Here is an 18,216-nt window from a genome sequence, read left to right as displayed (position 1 = left end):
GGGACCTGGGATGCAGGGCTTTGTACCTGGACAAAACATCTCCTAGGGCAACAAAATACAAAGAAACTATAAGGGACTAAAAATAACTGCTTGCATGTGCAGCTGGGGCAAATTATGGACAAGAAGATACAAAAAGAACAAAAAAAACCCCAACTGCCAATTCTGAAGAGCCAGGAACAAAAACAAGGCATGGCACCTGCCCCCTGCACTCAACACTACCAGAGGGGTGGGCAAACCACCTAAGCCACCCCTCCACGCGACCCCTGGACACACCCCTACACCCACCCCATATAAGAAACCAGCTCAGCCCCCCTCAGGGAGCCAGTGAGCAAGGGAACATGCTACTTGTTCTCCCTCCCTCCTGCTGCAGCAGAGGCCCCAATAAAGCCTTGACTGAATTTCTTGTCTGGCCTTCTATTGCTTGGGAAAGGCCAAGAACCCTGTTCTGTAACAGAAAGACCTGAAACTGTAAAACTCTTAGAAGAAAAACTTAGGAAAAAGCTTCATGACATTGGTCTTGGCAATGATTTCAAGGGTATGACACCGACACAAGAAAAAAATAGACAAGTAGTACTGTAATATTTGTAAATCATGTATCTGATATGGGGTTAATTTCCAAAATACATAAGGAACCCTGATAACTCAGTGGGAAAAAAAAAACTATCCTGATTAAAAGATGAGCTATAGATTTGAATAGACATTTCTCCAAAAAAGACATACAAATGGCCAACAGGTATATAAAAAGACGCTCAACAGCACTCATCAGCGGCACCCTTCTTCTTGGGTCACTCCCCCTTTCACCCCCAATGTGCTTCCCCAGGGATGCTCCCGTCCCCCGCTTCTCTGCAGGATGGGTGTGGAGGACACAGCTTCGCTCTGCTCCTCCTCCTACAGGCAGCAGGAAGCCACGGCTCCAGTGCCCACCCGAGCACGTGCCGGACACTTGGGCAGTGTTCCAGTAAAGTTTGCAAGTGAAAGAAATAATGAAGGAGAGGAGGCGAGGTATTTCTCTTTACTCTTCCTTCTTTACAGTGTGAGGGCTATCTGAGCATACCTTCCAAAAGGAGAGGAAAGAAACAAGTGCACAGTGGCTGGAACGGAAAGAGAGGGCACAGAGGTATTCACAGGACTTTCTACTTTACATTCTTGTTTTCAAATTCTTTTCCATTATGGTTTATCCCAGGAGACTGGATATAGTTCCCTGTGCTATACAATAGGACCTCGTTGTTTATCCATCCTAAATGTGATAGTTTGCATCTACTAACGCCAAACTCCCACTCTATCCCTCCCCAACCTCCTGCACTCTGGCAACCAAAAATCTGTTCTCTATCTCTGTAAGTCTATTTCTGTTTTGTAAATACGTTCATTTGTATCATTTTTTAGATTCCACATATAAGTGATATCCTATGATATTTGTCTTTCTTTGACTGACTTCACTTAGTATGGTGATCTCTAGGTCCATCCATGTTGCTGCAAATGGCATTATTTCATTCTTTTTTTATGGCTGAGTACAGGTTTTTTTTTTAGATAAAGAGAAGGTGGTGGTGATAAATGAGGAGAAACAGATGGCTGTGAACCAGACGACCGAGTGTTCACGGCCGTGGGCTGGGACTGCGCCAGGGAAAGGGAGGCACAGCCAGGGCGTCTCTCTGGGCTGGGCTTGCTCCAGAGCCCGGGCACACACTCACTCGCCCACGTGTTCAGCAGTGCAGAGATGTGAAACATCCACTGCAGTTACACTGGGTTGGGGGCTACCCCTTCTGATACACAGTCGATGAGAACTGTATCAGAACCCCAGTCCCCTTGGGATGAGTGAACACACTGGCTTCATGTGGTTGGAACCACGCCTTCTGCTGTGCCCTGAGTGTACGGTGGGAAAGGAGCACAGAGTCAGGAAAGGCACCCTCATGTTAGGCAGAAATGAAGCTGCGGCCCATTTAATGTAGCTGTGATCCAGCTGTAAAGGCTGGGAAGGTGGGGACATGGGGAGGATCTTGATGAGGTCCACACAGATGTGCATTAATGCAGCTGCTGCCTTGTTTTTATGAGTCAGGGATAAACACAGGCTTTAACAACTGAAAAACATGGAAAACCTTGTTCTGCACTATACACGAAGAAATAAACTACAACTGGGTCCACAGCCTTGGGTTCATCTTGGGTTCACTGGAGTGTATATTATCAACTGAGAAGAGAAAGCTTGAACAAGTGGTCAGTCCACTGGACATTCAAAGACCCAGGTAACCTGGGAAAAGGGAAGACTTCCTCCAGCAGCTCCAAGAGCTCCTGAGGCAAAAGCCTCTGAAATTACATCAGCAAGAAAGAAACAAGCATACTTAGCTTGCCTAAAATAAAACGTCACTAATTGAATTTAAAATATTGTTTGAAAAATCACACAAAAATCTGATGAACTATTTCTGGGATAGTAATGATTAACTTCTATTCGTGTAGTTAACACTTCTGAATCTTTGAAGAAATACTTCTGAAATTATCTTATATTTAAGAAAGCAACATTACTTTTTACACTTATCTTTCAAAAAAGGACAGCATTTGAAGTAGCGCTATTTGTCATTTCCATCTCTTTCACTGATAAAACCACATCAAGAGCAAAAACAGTACAATTCTCAGGTCATTCTTTAATTAATTAGTAATTATTATGAATATTATACATAAACCATCTTGCTAAACATGGAATGTGAAAATCCTACCGATAAGGAATTTATGGTTAAGTTGAAAGATAAGACATATGCACACATAATGATACTATAAATCAACAAGAGGCAAGTGCCCAAGAAAAGGAAGATAAAAAGCATGATGAAATTTCAAGGATGTCCTGTCTACAAAGGACATTATTGGAACAACCGGCAAAACTTGACTGGAATCTGAGGATGACATGACAGCAATACGTCGTCAATTGCATGATGTTGCTGGTTGCATTAAGGTAAAGTGTGTGCTCCATTGTAGGAAATACACACTAAAGTACTCAGGGAAGGTCAGGCATAATGTTGACAATTTATTTGCAAGTGGTACAGAAAAAGAATAGTTCTTCATGGCATACCTGCAACTTTATTGTATCTCTGAGACTGTTTCAAAAGATAAAATACAGATTTTTAAATGATGATTGTAAATCAAGCGGTATAATTCTAAATCGACAAAATTTTCAAAAAGTATTCCCTATTAATTCATGTTGCCTATAAACACACAGGTATTTATTCTGTTTCCTATGGCAAAATCTTCAGACCTTTGAGGAAAAGGTCCAGTTTTAATTTAATTACATGGTACAGGACCTTTGTTACCTTTGATCCTACCAGCCTTAGAGAGTCATTTGCTGTTTGACAATCTTAGTTATTTTAAGTTCTATGCCCACTCTTATTTTTATTTAAAAAAAGCATAATAGTATTGAATGGTCTAGAAAGTTCTTTTTATGTCCATTTTATAGTGACAAAAAGTTGACGTTGTTATAATGGATTATTAGAATCCCTATCTAGAAATGAGGAAATTGAAGCTGAAGAAGCATCAATAAGTCACTGGAGGTGTCCATGAGCTTGTGGTGCTGGAACTGGGCCATGTTCCTCTGACTTTTCACCCCGAGTTCTCTCCAGCACACAGTGTGCCTCGGCTCCTCCTGGAGGGTCCTGTCCAGTTCTACCTGAGAGTCAGGAAATTCCGAGCCTCAGAGCACAGTTGTCAGGGGGGGACTAGGGTCACCCCCAGTGCTGAGCTGACAAGCTTCCTAGGTCAGTTCCCTCTTTTCTAACGAGAGTACTTCTTGCTCCTGAGTCAGAGGTAAGGCACTTGGAGGATTAAATACATGTAGGGCACTTAGATCAGTGTTTGGTGCATAATAAGCATTAAATTATTACTATTCTAAAAATCAGACCCCCTGAGTTTTAAATGATCATAACTCTCTTAGGAATTTAAACAACTGTAATGAAGGGATTTGAACAAATGCATTTTTCACCACTAGGGAATATGTATCTCAACTGTCTCTTAATTTAGGGGAAGCTCCCTGGTTTGCTAATTTAGCACATTCATCCCTAACTGGAGAAGCCTTCATCTGCCACTGTTGTCTGTCAGAAAGTAACAGAGATATACCTCAGCCTTCATCTCTAGAAAGCTGAAGACCTTTATATGCCAATACGTCCCGGGAGTCTGTCCTTAATGACCTAGAATTCTAAAAATATGTAAAAATTTTAAACTCTCATTTACCCTTTTCAAAGTTTCAACCGTTGTGCTTCTCACCACTTTTTGTGTAGAGCAGGTTACAGTAAGCTACCACACACCCTGTAACCCTGCAGGTTACAGTAAGCACCACTCATCACTGTGCCTGTGCAGTCCTGTTACCACCAAGAAGTAAGAACAGCACAAGCAGATGTTCAATGTGGATCCTTACTCATGATGGGTATCAATCAGTCTGAAGTGGCAAAAGTATTTGAAGACCATATAACAGAAAGTCCAAAGAGGTCTTAAATCAATTCATATATATATTCATTTCATGTTTACTGAATATTTCCTAAGTGTCCAAGACTACCTAAATCTAAGTGCTGGGGATGTTGTCATGGATAAAAGAAATAGTTCTGCTTTCTTTGGACATGTATTTTAGTGGCTGCTACTCAGGAATTAGCATGAGCTCTGTTTGTACACAAGGCATACACAATTCTTTATCATTCATACCAGGCGTTTTAAGTTCCTCTACTGAAGATCAAAACCCTCTGGCCCATTGCTACTGAAACTGGTGTCGCTGTGAACCACTCCCACCAGAAAGTGGCTGTCTTCCTGACACAGTGTAAGTCTGAACCATCAAGTTTAAAGACATCAGCAACATAAAGAAAATCGCAAATGTAACCAGTGCCACATGGTACTGGTCCTCCTTTCATGGGGTATGACGGTAAGAAATTCTGGGTAGCTAGCTGGTTTGTCCAGAGTCAGAAATTTATATTTTGTGAAATTAATTTACTTTGAAAGGCTAAAAAACTCCCAAATGAAATACTCTAAATCACTGCAAAACAAACTTCCCCCATAAATACAGTTGTCCCCAATGTTCTCTACTTTTTTTCTGTATATGTTCCTGCACGTGGATATACCAGCTTAAAATAAAACATTCATGTGTCTTTGTGTAATACACAGCCATGTATACCACGTATCTACATAAATACGTGTACACAGCACAGGGAATGCGTGCACGAGATACAGTTACACACACACGTCTCACATCGTTAGGACCTGCTGAAGAAGTTACTCTTCCTGGTGCTTCCTCGTTTCCTCCACGTGGTTCTTGGTTGAGAGAAGGCTGGCAGGAAATACTCAAGGGAAATGAAAGCTCTCTATACCTCCAAATGGTTCCATTTTCTCTAGTTTCCATCACGTGATGACCACCACGTAACAAAATACTCACACTCTCCCTTCTCCGCCTTGTTAGCGAGTCCTGTGCCTGTGCCCACGATGGGGGCCAGGCACCGGTGCTACGTCACCCAAGGAGAAATCCCGGCCTCACAGGGACACCACATGGATATACGCTTTAAAAAGTACCAAATCCAAGAACGGACAAGCAGGTGGAACACACTGTCCTCAAAGGGAGTGGTCAGGGAAGGGAGTCTGACTCCTGCCCATCACACGTGTCTCCAGAGCCAGGAATTACCTGACTTGGCACAGAAAAGCCCAGGGCCAACTAAGACCAGGACCCAAAAGGCACAGAGGTTTAAATATCAGGCAGACCACAGGCAAGAACAGAAACAAAATGAAAAAAGTAGGGGCACACTGAGACTTCCTCCCAGATACAATCAAACACACTGAAAAGAGAATCTCTCTTACACATTACATCGTGTGAATCAATGTCAGTTAATGCCGTGCCCCAGCTGTAGCCATTTCACGCAGCCCCGCCCAGACTGGACTTCTGAGAGCACCACATCCCGGTCATTCTCCTCACTCCCGTTTCCTGCCAACTTCTTAAGAGAAAGTGCTACCAGATGAAAGACACAATGTCCTGCCACTCAGTGCAGGAAACTCCAGCAGATAGAGAAACAGTCAGAATGCAGTAAATCCCAGGCTCAGCACAACCTGGCCTGTGTGACCTTGGGCAGGTCGTGTGGACTCCCCATCTGTAAAATGGGGTAATAACAGCAGCTGCCAATAGTTTCCATGTGAAGATTAAATGCACCAGGGCATCACGCAATGCTCCTCTCAAACTAGCCTCCGCCAAACCATTGATTCTATTTCAAATGAGGGAATCTGAAAGACTTCACGTACAACGTTTTGAATCACAGTTTTTAAAACTATGAGACCACACATGTACTCAATATGTTCCTAGAAAGTATTTTTACAAGACCATAGTTATGTAAGTTCAATGCCCCTGTACCACACTTCCTCAGAGGCCATGGAAGCAACGAGCCTGTACAGGTATGTTGACAAGAACCGTGCCTGTGTTACATCCTCACACGTAAAATTCCCTGTTACTCACATTCTCATACAGAGCTTGGAGGGTCTCCAGGTCAACCACAGAATTGTCCAAGTTCACCACAGCTGTGCAAAAAAGACAAAAGAAAGAATATAAATTGCCATAAGCCAGCTGTGAAAAGTGTCTTACCACCTCACACAATAGTGACCGTCCGCAGAGTGGAGTTTACTCCCGGCAGGCAGAGGGTGGGGGCTCTGCCTGCACCGCAGCCGCCTGTCCCCCCACACCCCCCAAAAGACCGAGCCAGGCATTTCAATGGGGCAGGTGTCAAGTGTCAAAGCTTTCATTGCCCCACAAATATAAAGTCCCAGGAATAGGGCCCAACAGTCAGAGAGAAACTGAGTCTGTCTCTTTCATGACTCACCTGAATGAATTTGAAAAATCTGCTTAATACCAGAAAAATAGGCAAATCACTCATGTTACTGCCACATTCTGGTTTTACGCCAATAAATGCACTTATCTGCCAATTTATCTAAAGACATTTGACAAAGGTTAAATCTAATCACTAAACTGATAGACTTAATATGGAAATAGCAGGTGAATTTCCTGTTGCAACTCTTTAAATTGTTATAATCAAAGGACAATCCTTTGGTTATGGTATTGAGACTGGCACAGATGCATCTTTAAAAGTCTATCCTTAACATACAAACTGCCCTGCTTATACAAGGAAGAAGTGGAATGGATAATCAAAAACTGGAAATATGTTCTTAAATGCATTTTTTGGCCTGGGAAACGTATTGAATTTTGGAGTTGGTGTGTTTTATTACTTAATTTAGGTGTAGGTCAACCAAAAGCATTTTGCATTAGCTGTGCACAAATTAGCCGGAAAAGAGGTGAATTTGCCCTGATCAAATCTGTGCCAAGTAGTCGCTGAAGCTGTTGTGTGATTAAAGACTTTTGGAAGAAAAATCACAGAGTGGATAATCAAAAAGTGGTGAGACATTTTGATAATTGAGGCATTTTACAATGTTTTTTTCTCAAAGCTTAAAGTACATGACACATTTTCTAGTTGGCTCTGGCAAAATCGCAAGAAAGAATTATGAAAGCCAAATTTGATACTGAAACACAGGATGAATAAGAAATCTCACCAAGATAATTTTTAGCATTTCTGTCTGGAGTTGGGCGTTGAGTCCAGATTCACCAAAAAATATCCCATCCACTAGAATATAATACTTCTAGCCTAACAATATTCCACTATCTCAACTCCAAAAAAATTAGGTCTTAAATTTAAATCTAAGAATTAAGATTTGCCATCAAATATTTTTATTTTTACTCTTTAGACCAAATAAACATATCACAAACTATTTAATGTTTCAAAGTAGCAAAAGCATAGCCCAACTATGATTAAATTTCAAAAGCTAATTAAAAGGGATTAACAAATGATTTTCACTGCAAGTAATATGGCTAAAAATAATGTAACAAAATACATGAAACCAAAATAAATATGGCACTTTCATGCATGGAATTATCATTTTTTGATTATAAATCTTTGTATTCGTGCAAGAGTCTAGCCCTTAAGGAAACTCTTAGAGTGAATCCCAAAGTTCTCTAACTTCGGAATTCATCAGCTAATAATCCAGTGTTTCTATATTCCTCAGGAGATACACTGACAGATTGATGGTAAACTATGAAGGAAATGCTGGTCGTCAACTTAGCACAAGGTTTCATTTTCAGAACAAGGAAGAGAAACACAATAAAATCATTCATGCTCAAGTCAAAACTCATAAAAGATATGATTAACCTCTGACTTTATTATTTTAAAACATAATATTATTTCTGCAAGTTTTCCTTACATGAAACTTTACTCGTAGATATACTGAGGTTTCTCACATTTTATCTCATGCAACGTCATGTGCCAAAGAATATCTCTATAAATGTTATATAGTCCTAAGCAAGTCCACAAAAAGCCCTAATCCATGAAATGTCATTTTTTAACCATCCACACGAAATCTCAATGGAAAGCAACACTGCTACTACTCTTCCACATAATTTTCCCTTCATTGGCTTCATGCTTGAGAGATGAAAGACATGAGGACTAAATGAGGGGAAAAATCATTCATTCATGTTTGTTTATAACTTAGTCCTTCCCTTCTCCCCGCCCCGCCAGCTTTTAAAAGTTTAGCTCATTTTAGCTAATACAGAGTGATGTCAGCCATTTGGTTAATGTAGTGATGAAGACATTTAAAATATCAATTGTCAGTTCTTAACAACTAGTCACTTGACCATCTGGCAAAAGTGTTAAATATATTTGTACTGGTTAAAAATGGTTTTGAACTGTAAAAAAGATGTCTGAGTAAATAATGACAAATAAAATTGAGATAGGTTGGTACTGCTTCAGGAGCTAAAAAAAGGTTAGGGCCAACATTTTTTAATGGTCTTTTCCTCATGTGGAAAAACAGCAGCCACGGCTCCATCCATCTCTCTCACATTCCGGGCAAAATGAAGAAGGAAGAAAGGAAGCAACAAGAGGGCATGTGCAATGCCTATTCTTTGCAGATATCTCCTTATGTCTCTCTGGCCAGAATAGTTTCCCATGATCACCGAGAAGTGAGGAGAAGCTGCAAAGTGTGGATAATGTGGACAAACTGCTATCTCCAATAAAACAGTGATTTAAAGCTCCAGCCTAAGTAATCTCTGAAACACTCCCTAACTTCGATATTTCATCCCGACCTTCCCAGCCTCTTGATTCCACCCTTTAATACAAGTCACCTGATACATTTCTGATATTCCCTCTTTTGTATGTGAGTATGTGCTCTGTCCCTCCAAAGAGATTCTGAAGAGCATGATAGGAAGGATGTGTCTTAGGTATCACCAGCTTATGCCAGAGTGTGGCACATGCAGTAGAAAACTGCAAAGATTACAGTGCAAAAACCAAAAGTCATTACTGAACCTTTGGAGAGAAGCCCTAACAGCTAACCCTAAGAAAGACTCCCTAGAAGCCACGTATTTGCATTATTGGTTCCATAAATTCACAAAGGCAGCAATATCCGAAAGCGAAAGGCAAACAGCAGCACAGGTAGCAGTGTCTGCTGCAGAAGGTACCACAAGCATAACCACCCATGTGATGATGAGGGAACCTGGAACTGAGTCCTACAGGGTAAGAGAAAGCTCTTTCTTGGGGGAGAGGTCTCCTCTGCCTCTTCACATCTGCAATCTGTGGGGAAGGCAAATGGTCAGTTTTACTCATTCAGGAGTTTCTAGTACTGTCTTTAACTGTCCTGCCAGGGGATATAAAAAGAAAAAAGAAAGAAAAAAAAAAACACTTTGGTAGAAATGCCTAGAATTATTATCTCTAAATTTTTACTCGAAACTCAGTAAAGCATAGAAACGTCAGCTGTGTGCATGCCACTGTGCCAAGCGATGACAGCAGTGTCAAGAGTCACACGCAGCATCCCCTTTACCAGGAAACACAAATGTGCCGACACCTGCCTTGAAAAATCTGCTCACCTAGGAGTTACTCTAAAAACTGCCCAAATGTATGGCTTAAGATGCAGTCGAGCAACTTTCAAAAATTTTGTTGGTTTTGGTTAGCTTAACTGAACAAATCCAACGATTGATTTGTTTATTTTTAAAATATTTATTTATTTATTTGGCTGTGCTGGGTCTTAGTAGGCATGCAGGGATCTTTAGTTGTGGCATGTGGGATCTTTTTGCAGCGCGCAGGATCTTTAGTTGTGACATGTGGGGTCTAGTCCCTGACCAGGGATGGAACCCAGCCCCCTGTATTGGGAGCACGGAGTCTTAACCACTGTGCCATCAGGGAAGTCCCCCCAACAATTTATTTAAACTAACATTTCTCAGAGAGAGGAAGGCACCTGGGACCACCCTTATCTGAACATTTCACACTTGATAACGAAACCAAGCAGGACGCCATGGGGACCTCCCGGGTACAAAAGCCTTTCTGTGCCCCATTTCTTGTTTGTAGGAGAAAGCCTTCAGCCTCCTAGACCCTCCCGGAGCTACTAACGAGAGGAGTGAGAGAACAAAGGAAAGGCAGTCAGGAAACAGTAGTGCAGCTGGCACAGCAATGGGGCAGGGTCCCGGTTCCTCCTCAAGGGATGTGCTTAACAATCTGACACACACAGGTCTCTGAGTTCTTCTACAGGAACTGGAGCCTCCACCCAGTGGAGGATGGTGACTTCGGGCTGAGCTCAAGCTCAAGCACAGGGACCCCAGACTGGCTGGAACCACAAAGCTGATGATGGAGATTCCTAGAGCACCACCCTGTTCCCCCCGACCAACCAATCGGGGGGGGGGGTGGTCACACACCCGGCAGCCCTCCCCCCAAATTTTACCTATAGAAACTCTTCCCCCAAAACCACCAGAGACTTTGGGCTTTTTGAGCACAAACCACCTATTCTCCTTGCTTGACCCTGCAATGAACCTTTCTCTGCTCCAAACTCCAGTCTTTCCATCTGTTCGGTTTGTTTGGCTCACGGACTTGGGTCTGACAACAATAAGCGGACAGGGAACACATTTGTGTTCTTTACACATCCCACCACTAAACATGCTTGCGCTCCTGCTCACACGTGCACAGGCACACCCATTAGCGGGACCGGGAAGACACACTGCTACAAGTTTTTAACATGCATGGGTTAAATAATACTTGAAGTTCTTAAATAATACTTGAAGCCATTCTGGATTACCTAAAGAATACAAAACATTTGTGTCCATCTGCAAAGAAAACAAAGTGTCTTCTTGAAAACATTTTCATCCACTCATTGAACAAACATTCCCAGAGTCCTGAGTCTGGGCCAGACACCCTTCTCAGCCCTGGGGATGTGGAGCTAAACCTGACAGACATGCTTCCTGCCCTTGAAGCGTTTACACTTTATTAGCAAGCAATTAAAATGCTGCATGCCCTAGAAAGGAAGAAAACTGTAGTTTTATAGCATCCTATAATTTAGGAATCATATTCATTTATACTATCCTCTCTTTTCAGGGAGCTTAACCTCATGGCAGACAATAAAATGCCAGAACTCTATAGCTTTTGCACTTGGGCTATGTAAAAAAAAAAAAAGGCTTTCCTATTGGAAAAAACAAATCTGACATCCAATCCACCACTGGTGCATCTCAAGCACACCTGCTCCTACATGGTAAACGACCTAAGTGATTAAGTCAGTGGCCTTGCACACCCGTGGGCCTTGTTGACAAGAGCTGCACAAGTTAAACTGTCAGCAAATCTTTTTGCCTGAGTCAGTATGCCACCTTTTATGGGCAGGGGAAGAAGATGGATATCAAGATTATGCTTTTGGAATAAAATCTTTAAATGCAAACATGATTGCCACTGTAGGCTATTTAACCTAGCAATACTGTATTTCACTCCTGTCTTTGGAGAGGTGTGTTGACTGGACTACACTGGTATGACTCAGGGCTTATCTCAACTCTTTAGATAAGATTTACTTGGGGACTCCCCGGTGGTCCAGTGGTTAAGATCCCGTGCTTCCACTGCAGAGGATGTGGGTTCAATTCCTGGTCAGGGAACTAAGATCCCACATGCTGCGCAACACAGCCAAAGAAAAAAGGGGGAAAGTAGACATTTAAAAAAAAAAAAAGATTTACTTGACTTTGGCAGGTGACAAAATGTAGCGTGTGGAATAAAGGAGGAAGAGGAAAAGTCTGGCATATCCCAGATAGTGTTTATTTTAAGCATAGTGTATAAATGACCAAATGGTTTCAAACAACACACAGCACTTTGTGTAAAACAGCCACTGCCTGTTGAATGTTTTCCATAAACCAGCACTGCGAAACGTCCTTTATTGCCCATAACAGATTTCACCTTCTAGCTTATTAGGAAAACATTTATACTCTCGTAAGATAGAGCCTAGGGAGTGTCTCCCTTGATTAGGAGGGGAGAGGAAGTGCACTGTCCTCACTGGGCAGGATGCCACACAGAAAATGCATCCAGAATCCCTTCTTGGCACAGAATGAGAGTTAAAGGTTGACATTAAGAGTTAACTTCCCAGACTGCATCATATGTCAACACTGGAAGACTTTCACTAAGATGCTGAAATCCCTGCTCGAGATAATCTCGAGCACGGGGAAAGCTGATGTTATTCCTGTGAAACCAAGGCCTTTCCCTGGTGCAGATGATGGGATATTTCATTCCAGAGATGGTGGCCCAGGCACGGACCACGGAGGCCCCACCGCTGGTTCACCCTGCTTCGTGGCAGTAAGGCCAGAAGCCCCCAAACCCCTGTTTGCATAGTTGTAAGTCAAACTTCAGAAGTAGGCACAGAACAAGAGACATTAACATGTGTGCACTGTAAAAGGAATTAGGGTTCAGAAGGCGACCAGTAAGTGAACCAGAATTAGAAATAAATAGTTCATCTAAAAACGGGAATTATGCATTTTTTGAACATTCTACATATCTCAAACATTTCAAAAACTTACGGAGTCTGTTGAGCTTCAAATGAATATTTGAATTATATTCAAACGAACACAAATTTCTTAAATTTATTTTTTTTTGCCAAGCATCTAAAGAAGTCAAAGCCTTAACTCATTTAAACAAGGTAATGTTAGCAAACTCAGGTACTTAAAGCTGAGTGAGGCATAATCTCTCTCTCTCTTTTAATGTAACAGAATATGAAAAGTTTATTGATACAGCTCTCAAATTCTACAGTGTGACTAATGCAGCCAAAAATTAAAAAAAATTAAACAAGTGAATAAATAATATTTTAACAACAACAAAAAAACATTCTGACATTAAATTTCCGGAAGCAGGTTTTAATGAAAATAACTCTATCTCACATGCAGGCCACACCAATGACAAGATCACGGAGCTCACTGGGTGGAGCCCACTTTCTTCTCAAATTTCTGACCCTTAGTGACTGTTCATTTCAATGAAAACTGTTCACTAAACCACCCAACAGCACTGACTACATTTACTAAATGGGTCTTCAAATTCCGTACATCATATGAAGAAAACAAAGTTTAAAAAGTAAGAAGCATGAAGCAATTTCCAAGTGAGCCTTGTAAACTTGAGTTTCATAAAGAACCCAGGCACTAGGAAACCTACTGGGAAAAAACATTGGCCACACTGAATCCAACTTTTGAGAATATTACAAAAATAAACAAATGATTATGAATAAACTTTCTAACTGTGGACAAAGAGCTGCCGGCCAGTCCGGCAACAATGAATGGGGTCTGAACCACCCTCCGAGTGCCTGAGGGGACTCAGCGTGGAGAAAAGCAGCACACTGGCCCCCGACAGCTGAGGTGCACATCAAATGAATGGTTTCCATGAGCCCAGACTCTTGCATCTTCCCATACACAGAAAAGCACTATCATCATTAACTTGAGATGTCTGTTTTTTTCTGATTACCAATATCCTTTTCATGTTTGACTACAGGTGTTGTGTTGTGTTGTGTTTTTCCAGCAAAAGGCCCTATATATCCCGGCTCCTCCCTTACCTCTTGGGACAGCTCCTCAGAGTATCTGAGAGGCTCTCCCCCAGGCTATAGTTCTCAGTAAGGTCCCCAGATAAAACTTAACTCACAACTTGGAGGCAGTGTGTCTTTCTCCAGTCGACATTATGGTAATTAATGGACAAGTGAAAAAGCTTGCATCTCTGAGAAAGAAATCAGAAAAATTAAAAAAAAAAGAAAACCTGGAGTTTGTAATCTACAACTTGTTTGGTAGAAATTTTATAAGAAAACCATCACTCAGTGGCAGACAGTGGAATAAAAGAAATGCTTCATGAGTAGGCTACCAGAATACTCTGGGAAGGAGTTACCACAAAACATCCTACAAAGTCCCAACAGTTCAGAAAGGGCATTTCCAGGTTTTTTAAGTGGTCTTATACTTCACACTCAAAAACTAGTTCACCTTTCAGGAAAATAAAGTCAAAGTAAGAAACAGAGCATCTGTCCGTGTGCTTAGATTCTGCTTATGTCCATCACCAAGGTTCATTTCACCAGCAAAGCCTAACGCCTTTCCACTGGCATCTTCCTGCCACCAGGACCCACCAGCGACGCATGTGGAATGTGGGTGACACACCGCACAGAGACGATGATAAGACAGCATAGAGTTATGGGACACCCCAGCCTTTCAAGATCCAAACAAACTACTCTTCTTGCAGATAAAGCACCGGCCGAAGATGCAGCCCCATTTAACTTTTAAGAGCTGCTATTACACATAATTCTCATATTTGTCTCCACTCAGAAAACAGAAATGGACACAGCCTAGTACTAACTCAGCATTTCAATAATACTGGTGGAAAACCCAAGCTAAGAACAACCCAATCTGCCTCGGTTACGTGCCCCCCGACCTTGAATCCCCATTTGCCCCCCTCACCTCTCACTTGAGAATTCCACCATAGGGCACAGCTCCTGTATTCTACCCCATCCACTGTCTCCAGGGCAAGGCTTGTAGTGGAAACGCCCAGAGCCACAAAAGAGGAAGGGACAAACCCTTCACGTCCTCCCTTATCCCTGGGGTGCCAGGCTGGAGTTTCAAGCACTCGCAAAGCCTGAAAACACAGCTTATCCCCTAAGGAACCCAGGAAGGGGAGGACAACTAATATTGACTGTGTGTGTGCCCGTGTGCATGCATGTGTGAATGTATGTGTGTGTATCTATGTGTGTGCGCGTGTGTGCTGCGCGCATGTTTACAGGAAATAAGTCCTTTTTACTATGAAAAAACTGAGGAACAGCGATGAAGAAATCTGCTCAGGTTTACTCACCTAACCAGTGGCAGGGCTGAGATCCAAATCCATCTTTGACTGGGTGGCTTAAACAACAGGAGTTCAGTTCTCAAAGTTCTGGATACTGGAACTGGGTCAGATTCTCTTCCTGGCTTAGAGTCCTGGTCTCTCCTCCCCTTCTTATTAGGATGCTAATCCCATCATGGGGGGGTCTGCCCTGTTGACCTCATGTGAACCTGATTATGTCCCAAAGTCTCCACTACTCAACACCATCACATCTGAGGTTAGGACTTCAATGCAGGAATGGGGGGAAGAGGGGGTGTGGCACGGACATTCAGTCCATAACAGAATCCAGGGAGCCCAGCCCCAGAACTCACGCCCTCATCATTGCTAGACTATGCTACAAAGTAGAGGAAAACCCAGGGAAGCAGAGACACTAAGAAGAAATAATGTACTTAGACAGTGAGTCAGAAAGAAAGCAGGCATCCCCAAGACTGCACTGGGGGGATATTCTCTATTTCCCTACATACTCTCCGAGCAACTGGTTCCTAAAAGAGAGGAACAGAAAGTTCCACCTCTACACACCACCAGACTTACAAATAATCATGATAGCCTTAGCCCAGAATGCTTTTTCTATAAAATTTTTGTTTGGTTCAGTCAAGAACAAGCAACTCCATTAACTAATAATTTTCTTTAAAATATTTTTACTCAATTCACAAATGTGAAAAAAAATCCACAACGTCATTTCTCTAAGGAACAGAGTCAATAAGCAAACAAGGGAATTTGTACAAAATGACACTTAAAGCAAGAAACCAAATTTGCTAAATTTATATTGTGCAAAGTTTTAAAACTCCACATGGGTGGGCGAAAGTACTACGTGCTCCTGCCAGTTCTGTTTCTGCATCTTATTAGATGGCACAGGTCTCACTGAAAAAGTTAACATGCTGCAGACAGCCCTGCACTTGGAGTCGGGGGAATGGGAAGCCCCAGACTCGTCTAATCTATAAGCCTCAATCCCCTGCACTGCAAAATGGAAATTAACCCCCTTGCTCTGGACCATTCTGCACAACCATCGGTAACAACCGGGGCGGGGTGGGGGGGAGAATTCAACCCAATACTGAATTCCATCTCTTCGGATACTGCTAAAGAGATCTGATTATGAAAGATTGTAGAATGTATATCTTGTTTGTCAGGAGCAGGTTCAAGCACCTGCAACCTTAGGTAATTCCTTTCCTATACAATTATCAGGATGAGGTGTCTCAGTTCTGAGCCCCTTTAAGGGAGTCAGAGACAGAAGATCAAAAGATGAGGAGTCAGAGATAGACAGACATCGCTAGAATTTCTGATTTAAATCTAAAAGGATGTTATTGTCTTTGTAAGGTAATCTCAACTACATTTTCTAAAAATTAAAAAAAATGTGCTTAAAAAGCAATCATTAGGCTTAGAGACCAAAGAATAAACATAACCATGATTTCATTTACCTTATCAACTATATTTCTAACCGAATACTAGTTAGTTTTATATAATTATTGCCTTTAACTTCAAGACACATGCTTTTGATAAATCACCTTTGAACAGCATAGAAATTTCAACAAGGACATAATTTAGTATTCACTGCCCTTGGGCCCACAATACCAGCTGTCTTTAAATAGAACAGACATTCAAAGGAGGGAAGGAACCGGGACCTTAAGAGCCTGGGGCAGCCACTCCTGGGCGAATAATGACACTTGCTTCCATGGGCAGGACCATCAAACACTTTCTTAGGTGCCCCTTGCTACTGTTATCTGTAACTGATGTTGACATACTTGTACCAAGGGAATGTAACAGGGTATGCAGGCCGGCTAATGGTTCCGTGCTTAGGGCACCCACACATCAGGGTGGCTGGCGGCGCCCCTGTAAGAAGGCCACACTCCGGAGGCAGCTCCTGCAAGGCCTTGAGCCGTTCCACCTAGACCATAGCCGAGGCTTGCTCATTAGCACACTAATACCTGAAACTAAGGGTATACAAGGCCTGTGGATTAGCTGAAATCTCTTAGACATGTCCTTCCCCATCCCCGTCCACAGGCTGAGCACGAGAACCCCGCGGAGTGAGTCTACAGCTGGGATCCTTAAGGAGGCCAGCCGAGGCTTTGTCCCCAACAGCCCTGGGTGCGGCCCTGGCTGCGCTGGACCAGCGCCTGGTGCAGATCCCTGTGTGATGGGTCTGCATCGGCACAGAGCAAACCTTTCAGACAAGATACTGGTGAGAGGACCTCCGAGGGCAGAGAGCTGGACAACTTCAGGGTTACAGTAACCCTGCTGGCCAATAACTCTTGGCTTAATAAATATCTAAACAAGAGAGAATTAGATCAGAAGCTGTCTCATTTGATCTGCTGATAGGGTCACGCTACTACTTGTGTGCCTGCAAAATGTCCACCTCACACTTACTGTCCAGGCAGTATTATTAATGGTACCCCTTCCACTCTCAAAAGTATCCCGGTCTTGATGATAAACCACGTGGATATTCCACCCAGTAGCGAGACTGGTGGGGGGCGGGGGGGTGAAACTGAGCCTTAAGAAATTCAGCATTCTTTTACAGCTATTACCTACTAAAATGGACCTAAGAGTTGTGAAGACCACACTGACTCCTTAGGGGCCAAAAGTTATACATAAAATACAATTTATTTTCACTAAACTACAAATCAGTAGATATTCTCACAATACCAATTTCTGGAAATAATACTAGATTATTTAAACGAATCTTCCCATTGAGAACAATTAAAAATGCTGGATAAAATATATTTGTAAAATGTCTTAAAGGTTTCAAACAGCTGACGAAATAGGAATTAGGATTCTAATCAAAAGGCAAGAGAGAGTCCTGAGACACGAGCCAGCTCAGAGTCTGGCCTTTGCCCTGTGGCCACCTGCCTGACCCAACAAAGCTGAACTTCGTGCTGACAGTTTCTGGGGCCAGGGGCTAAATAAATAGAAAGCTCAGGGCCCACCCAAAGTACAGATTCTAAACCCTCTTACAATAAACTCAAACCACCACACACAAGGAAATCGACTCCTGCAGTGATGGACAGTTAGCCCTGCCTGACAGGGCCTCTGGAGCCTGATTTAAGGAGGTCCTAAAACCAGA

General features: G+C 42.4%; 1 protein-coding gene across 1 annotated transcript in view; it reads right to left on the bottom strand.

The window, feature by feature from the left end:
* The window catches only part of LOC130854242 (formin-2-like), a 239,910-nt gene that overhangs the window by 72,823 nt on the left and 148,871 nt on the right, over window positions 1–18,216 (bottom strand). Inside the window, exon 13 of the mRNA XM_057736971.1 lies at window positions 6,455–6,516. Coding sequence (XP_057592954.1) covers window positions 6,455–6,516 — 62 coding nt within the window. The remainder of the gene's footprint in view (window positions 1–6,454; window positions 6,517–18,216) is intronic.

This window comes from Hippopotamus amphibius, chromosome 5 (genome assembly GCF_030028045.1).
Source record: "Hippopotamus amphibius kiboko isolate mHipAmp2 chromosome 5, mHipAmp2.hap2, whole genome shotgun sequence".
Lineage (NCBI taxonomy): Eukaryota > Metazoa > Chordata > Mammalia > Artiodactyla > Hippopotamidae > Hippopotamus > Hippopotamus amphibius.
The sequence above is the reverse complement of the archived record's forward strand: the minus strand, read 5'-3'. Positions and strand labels throughout refer to the sequence as shown.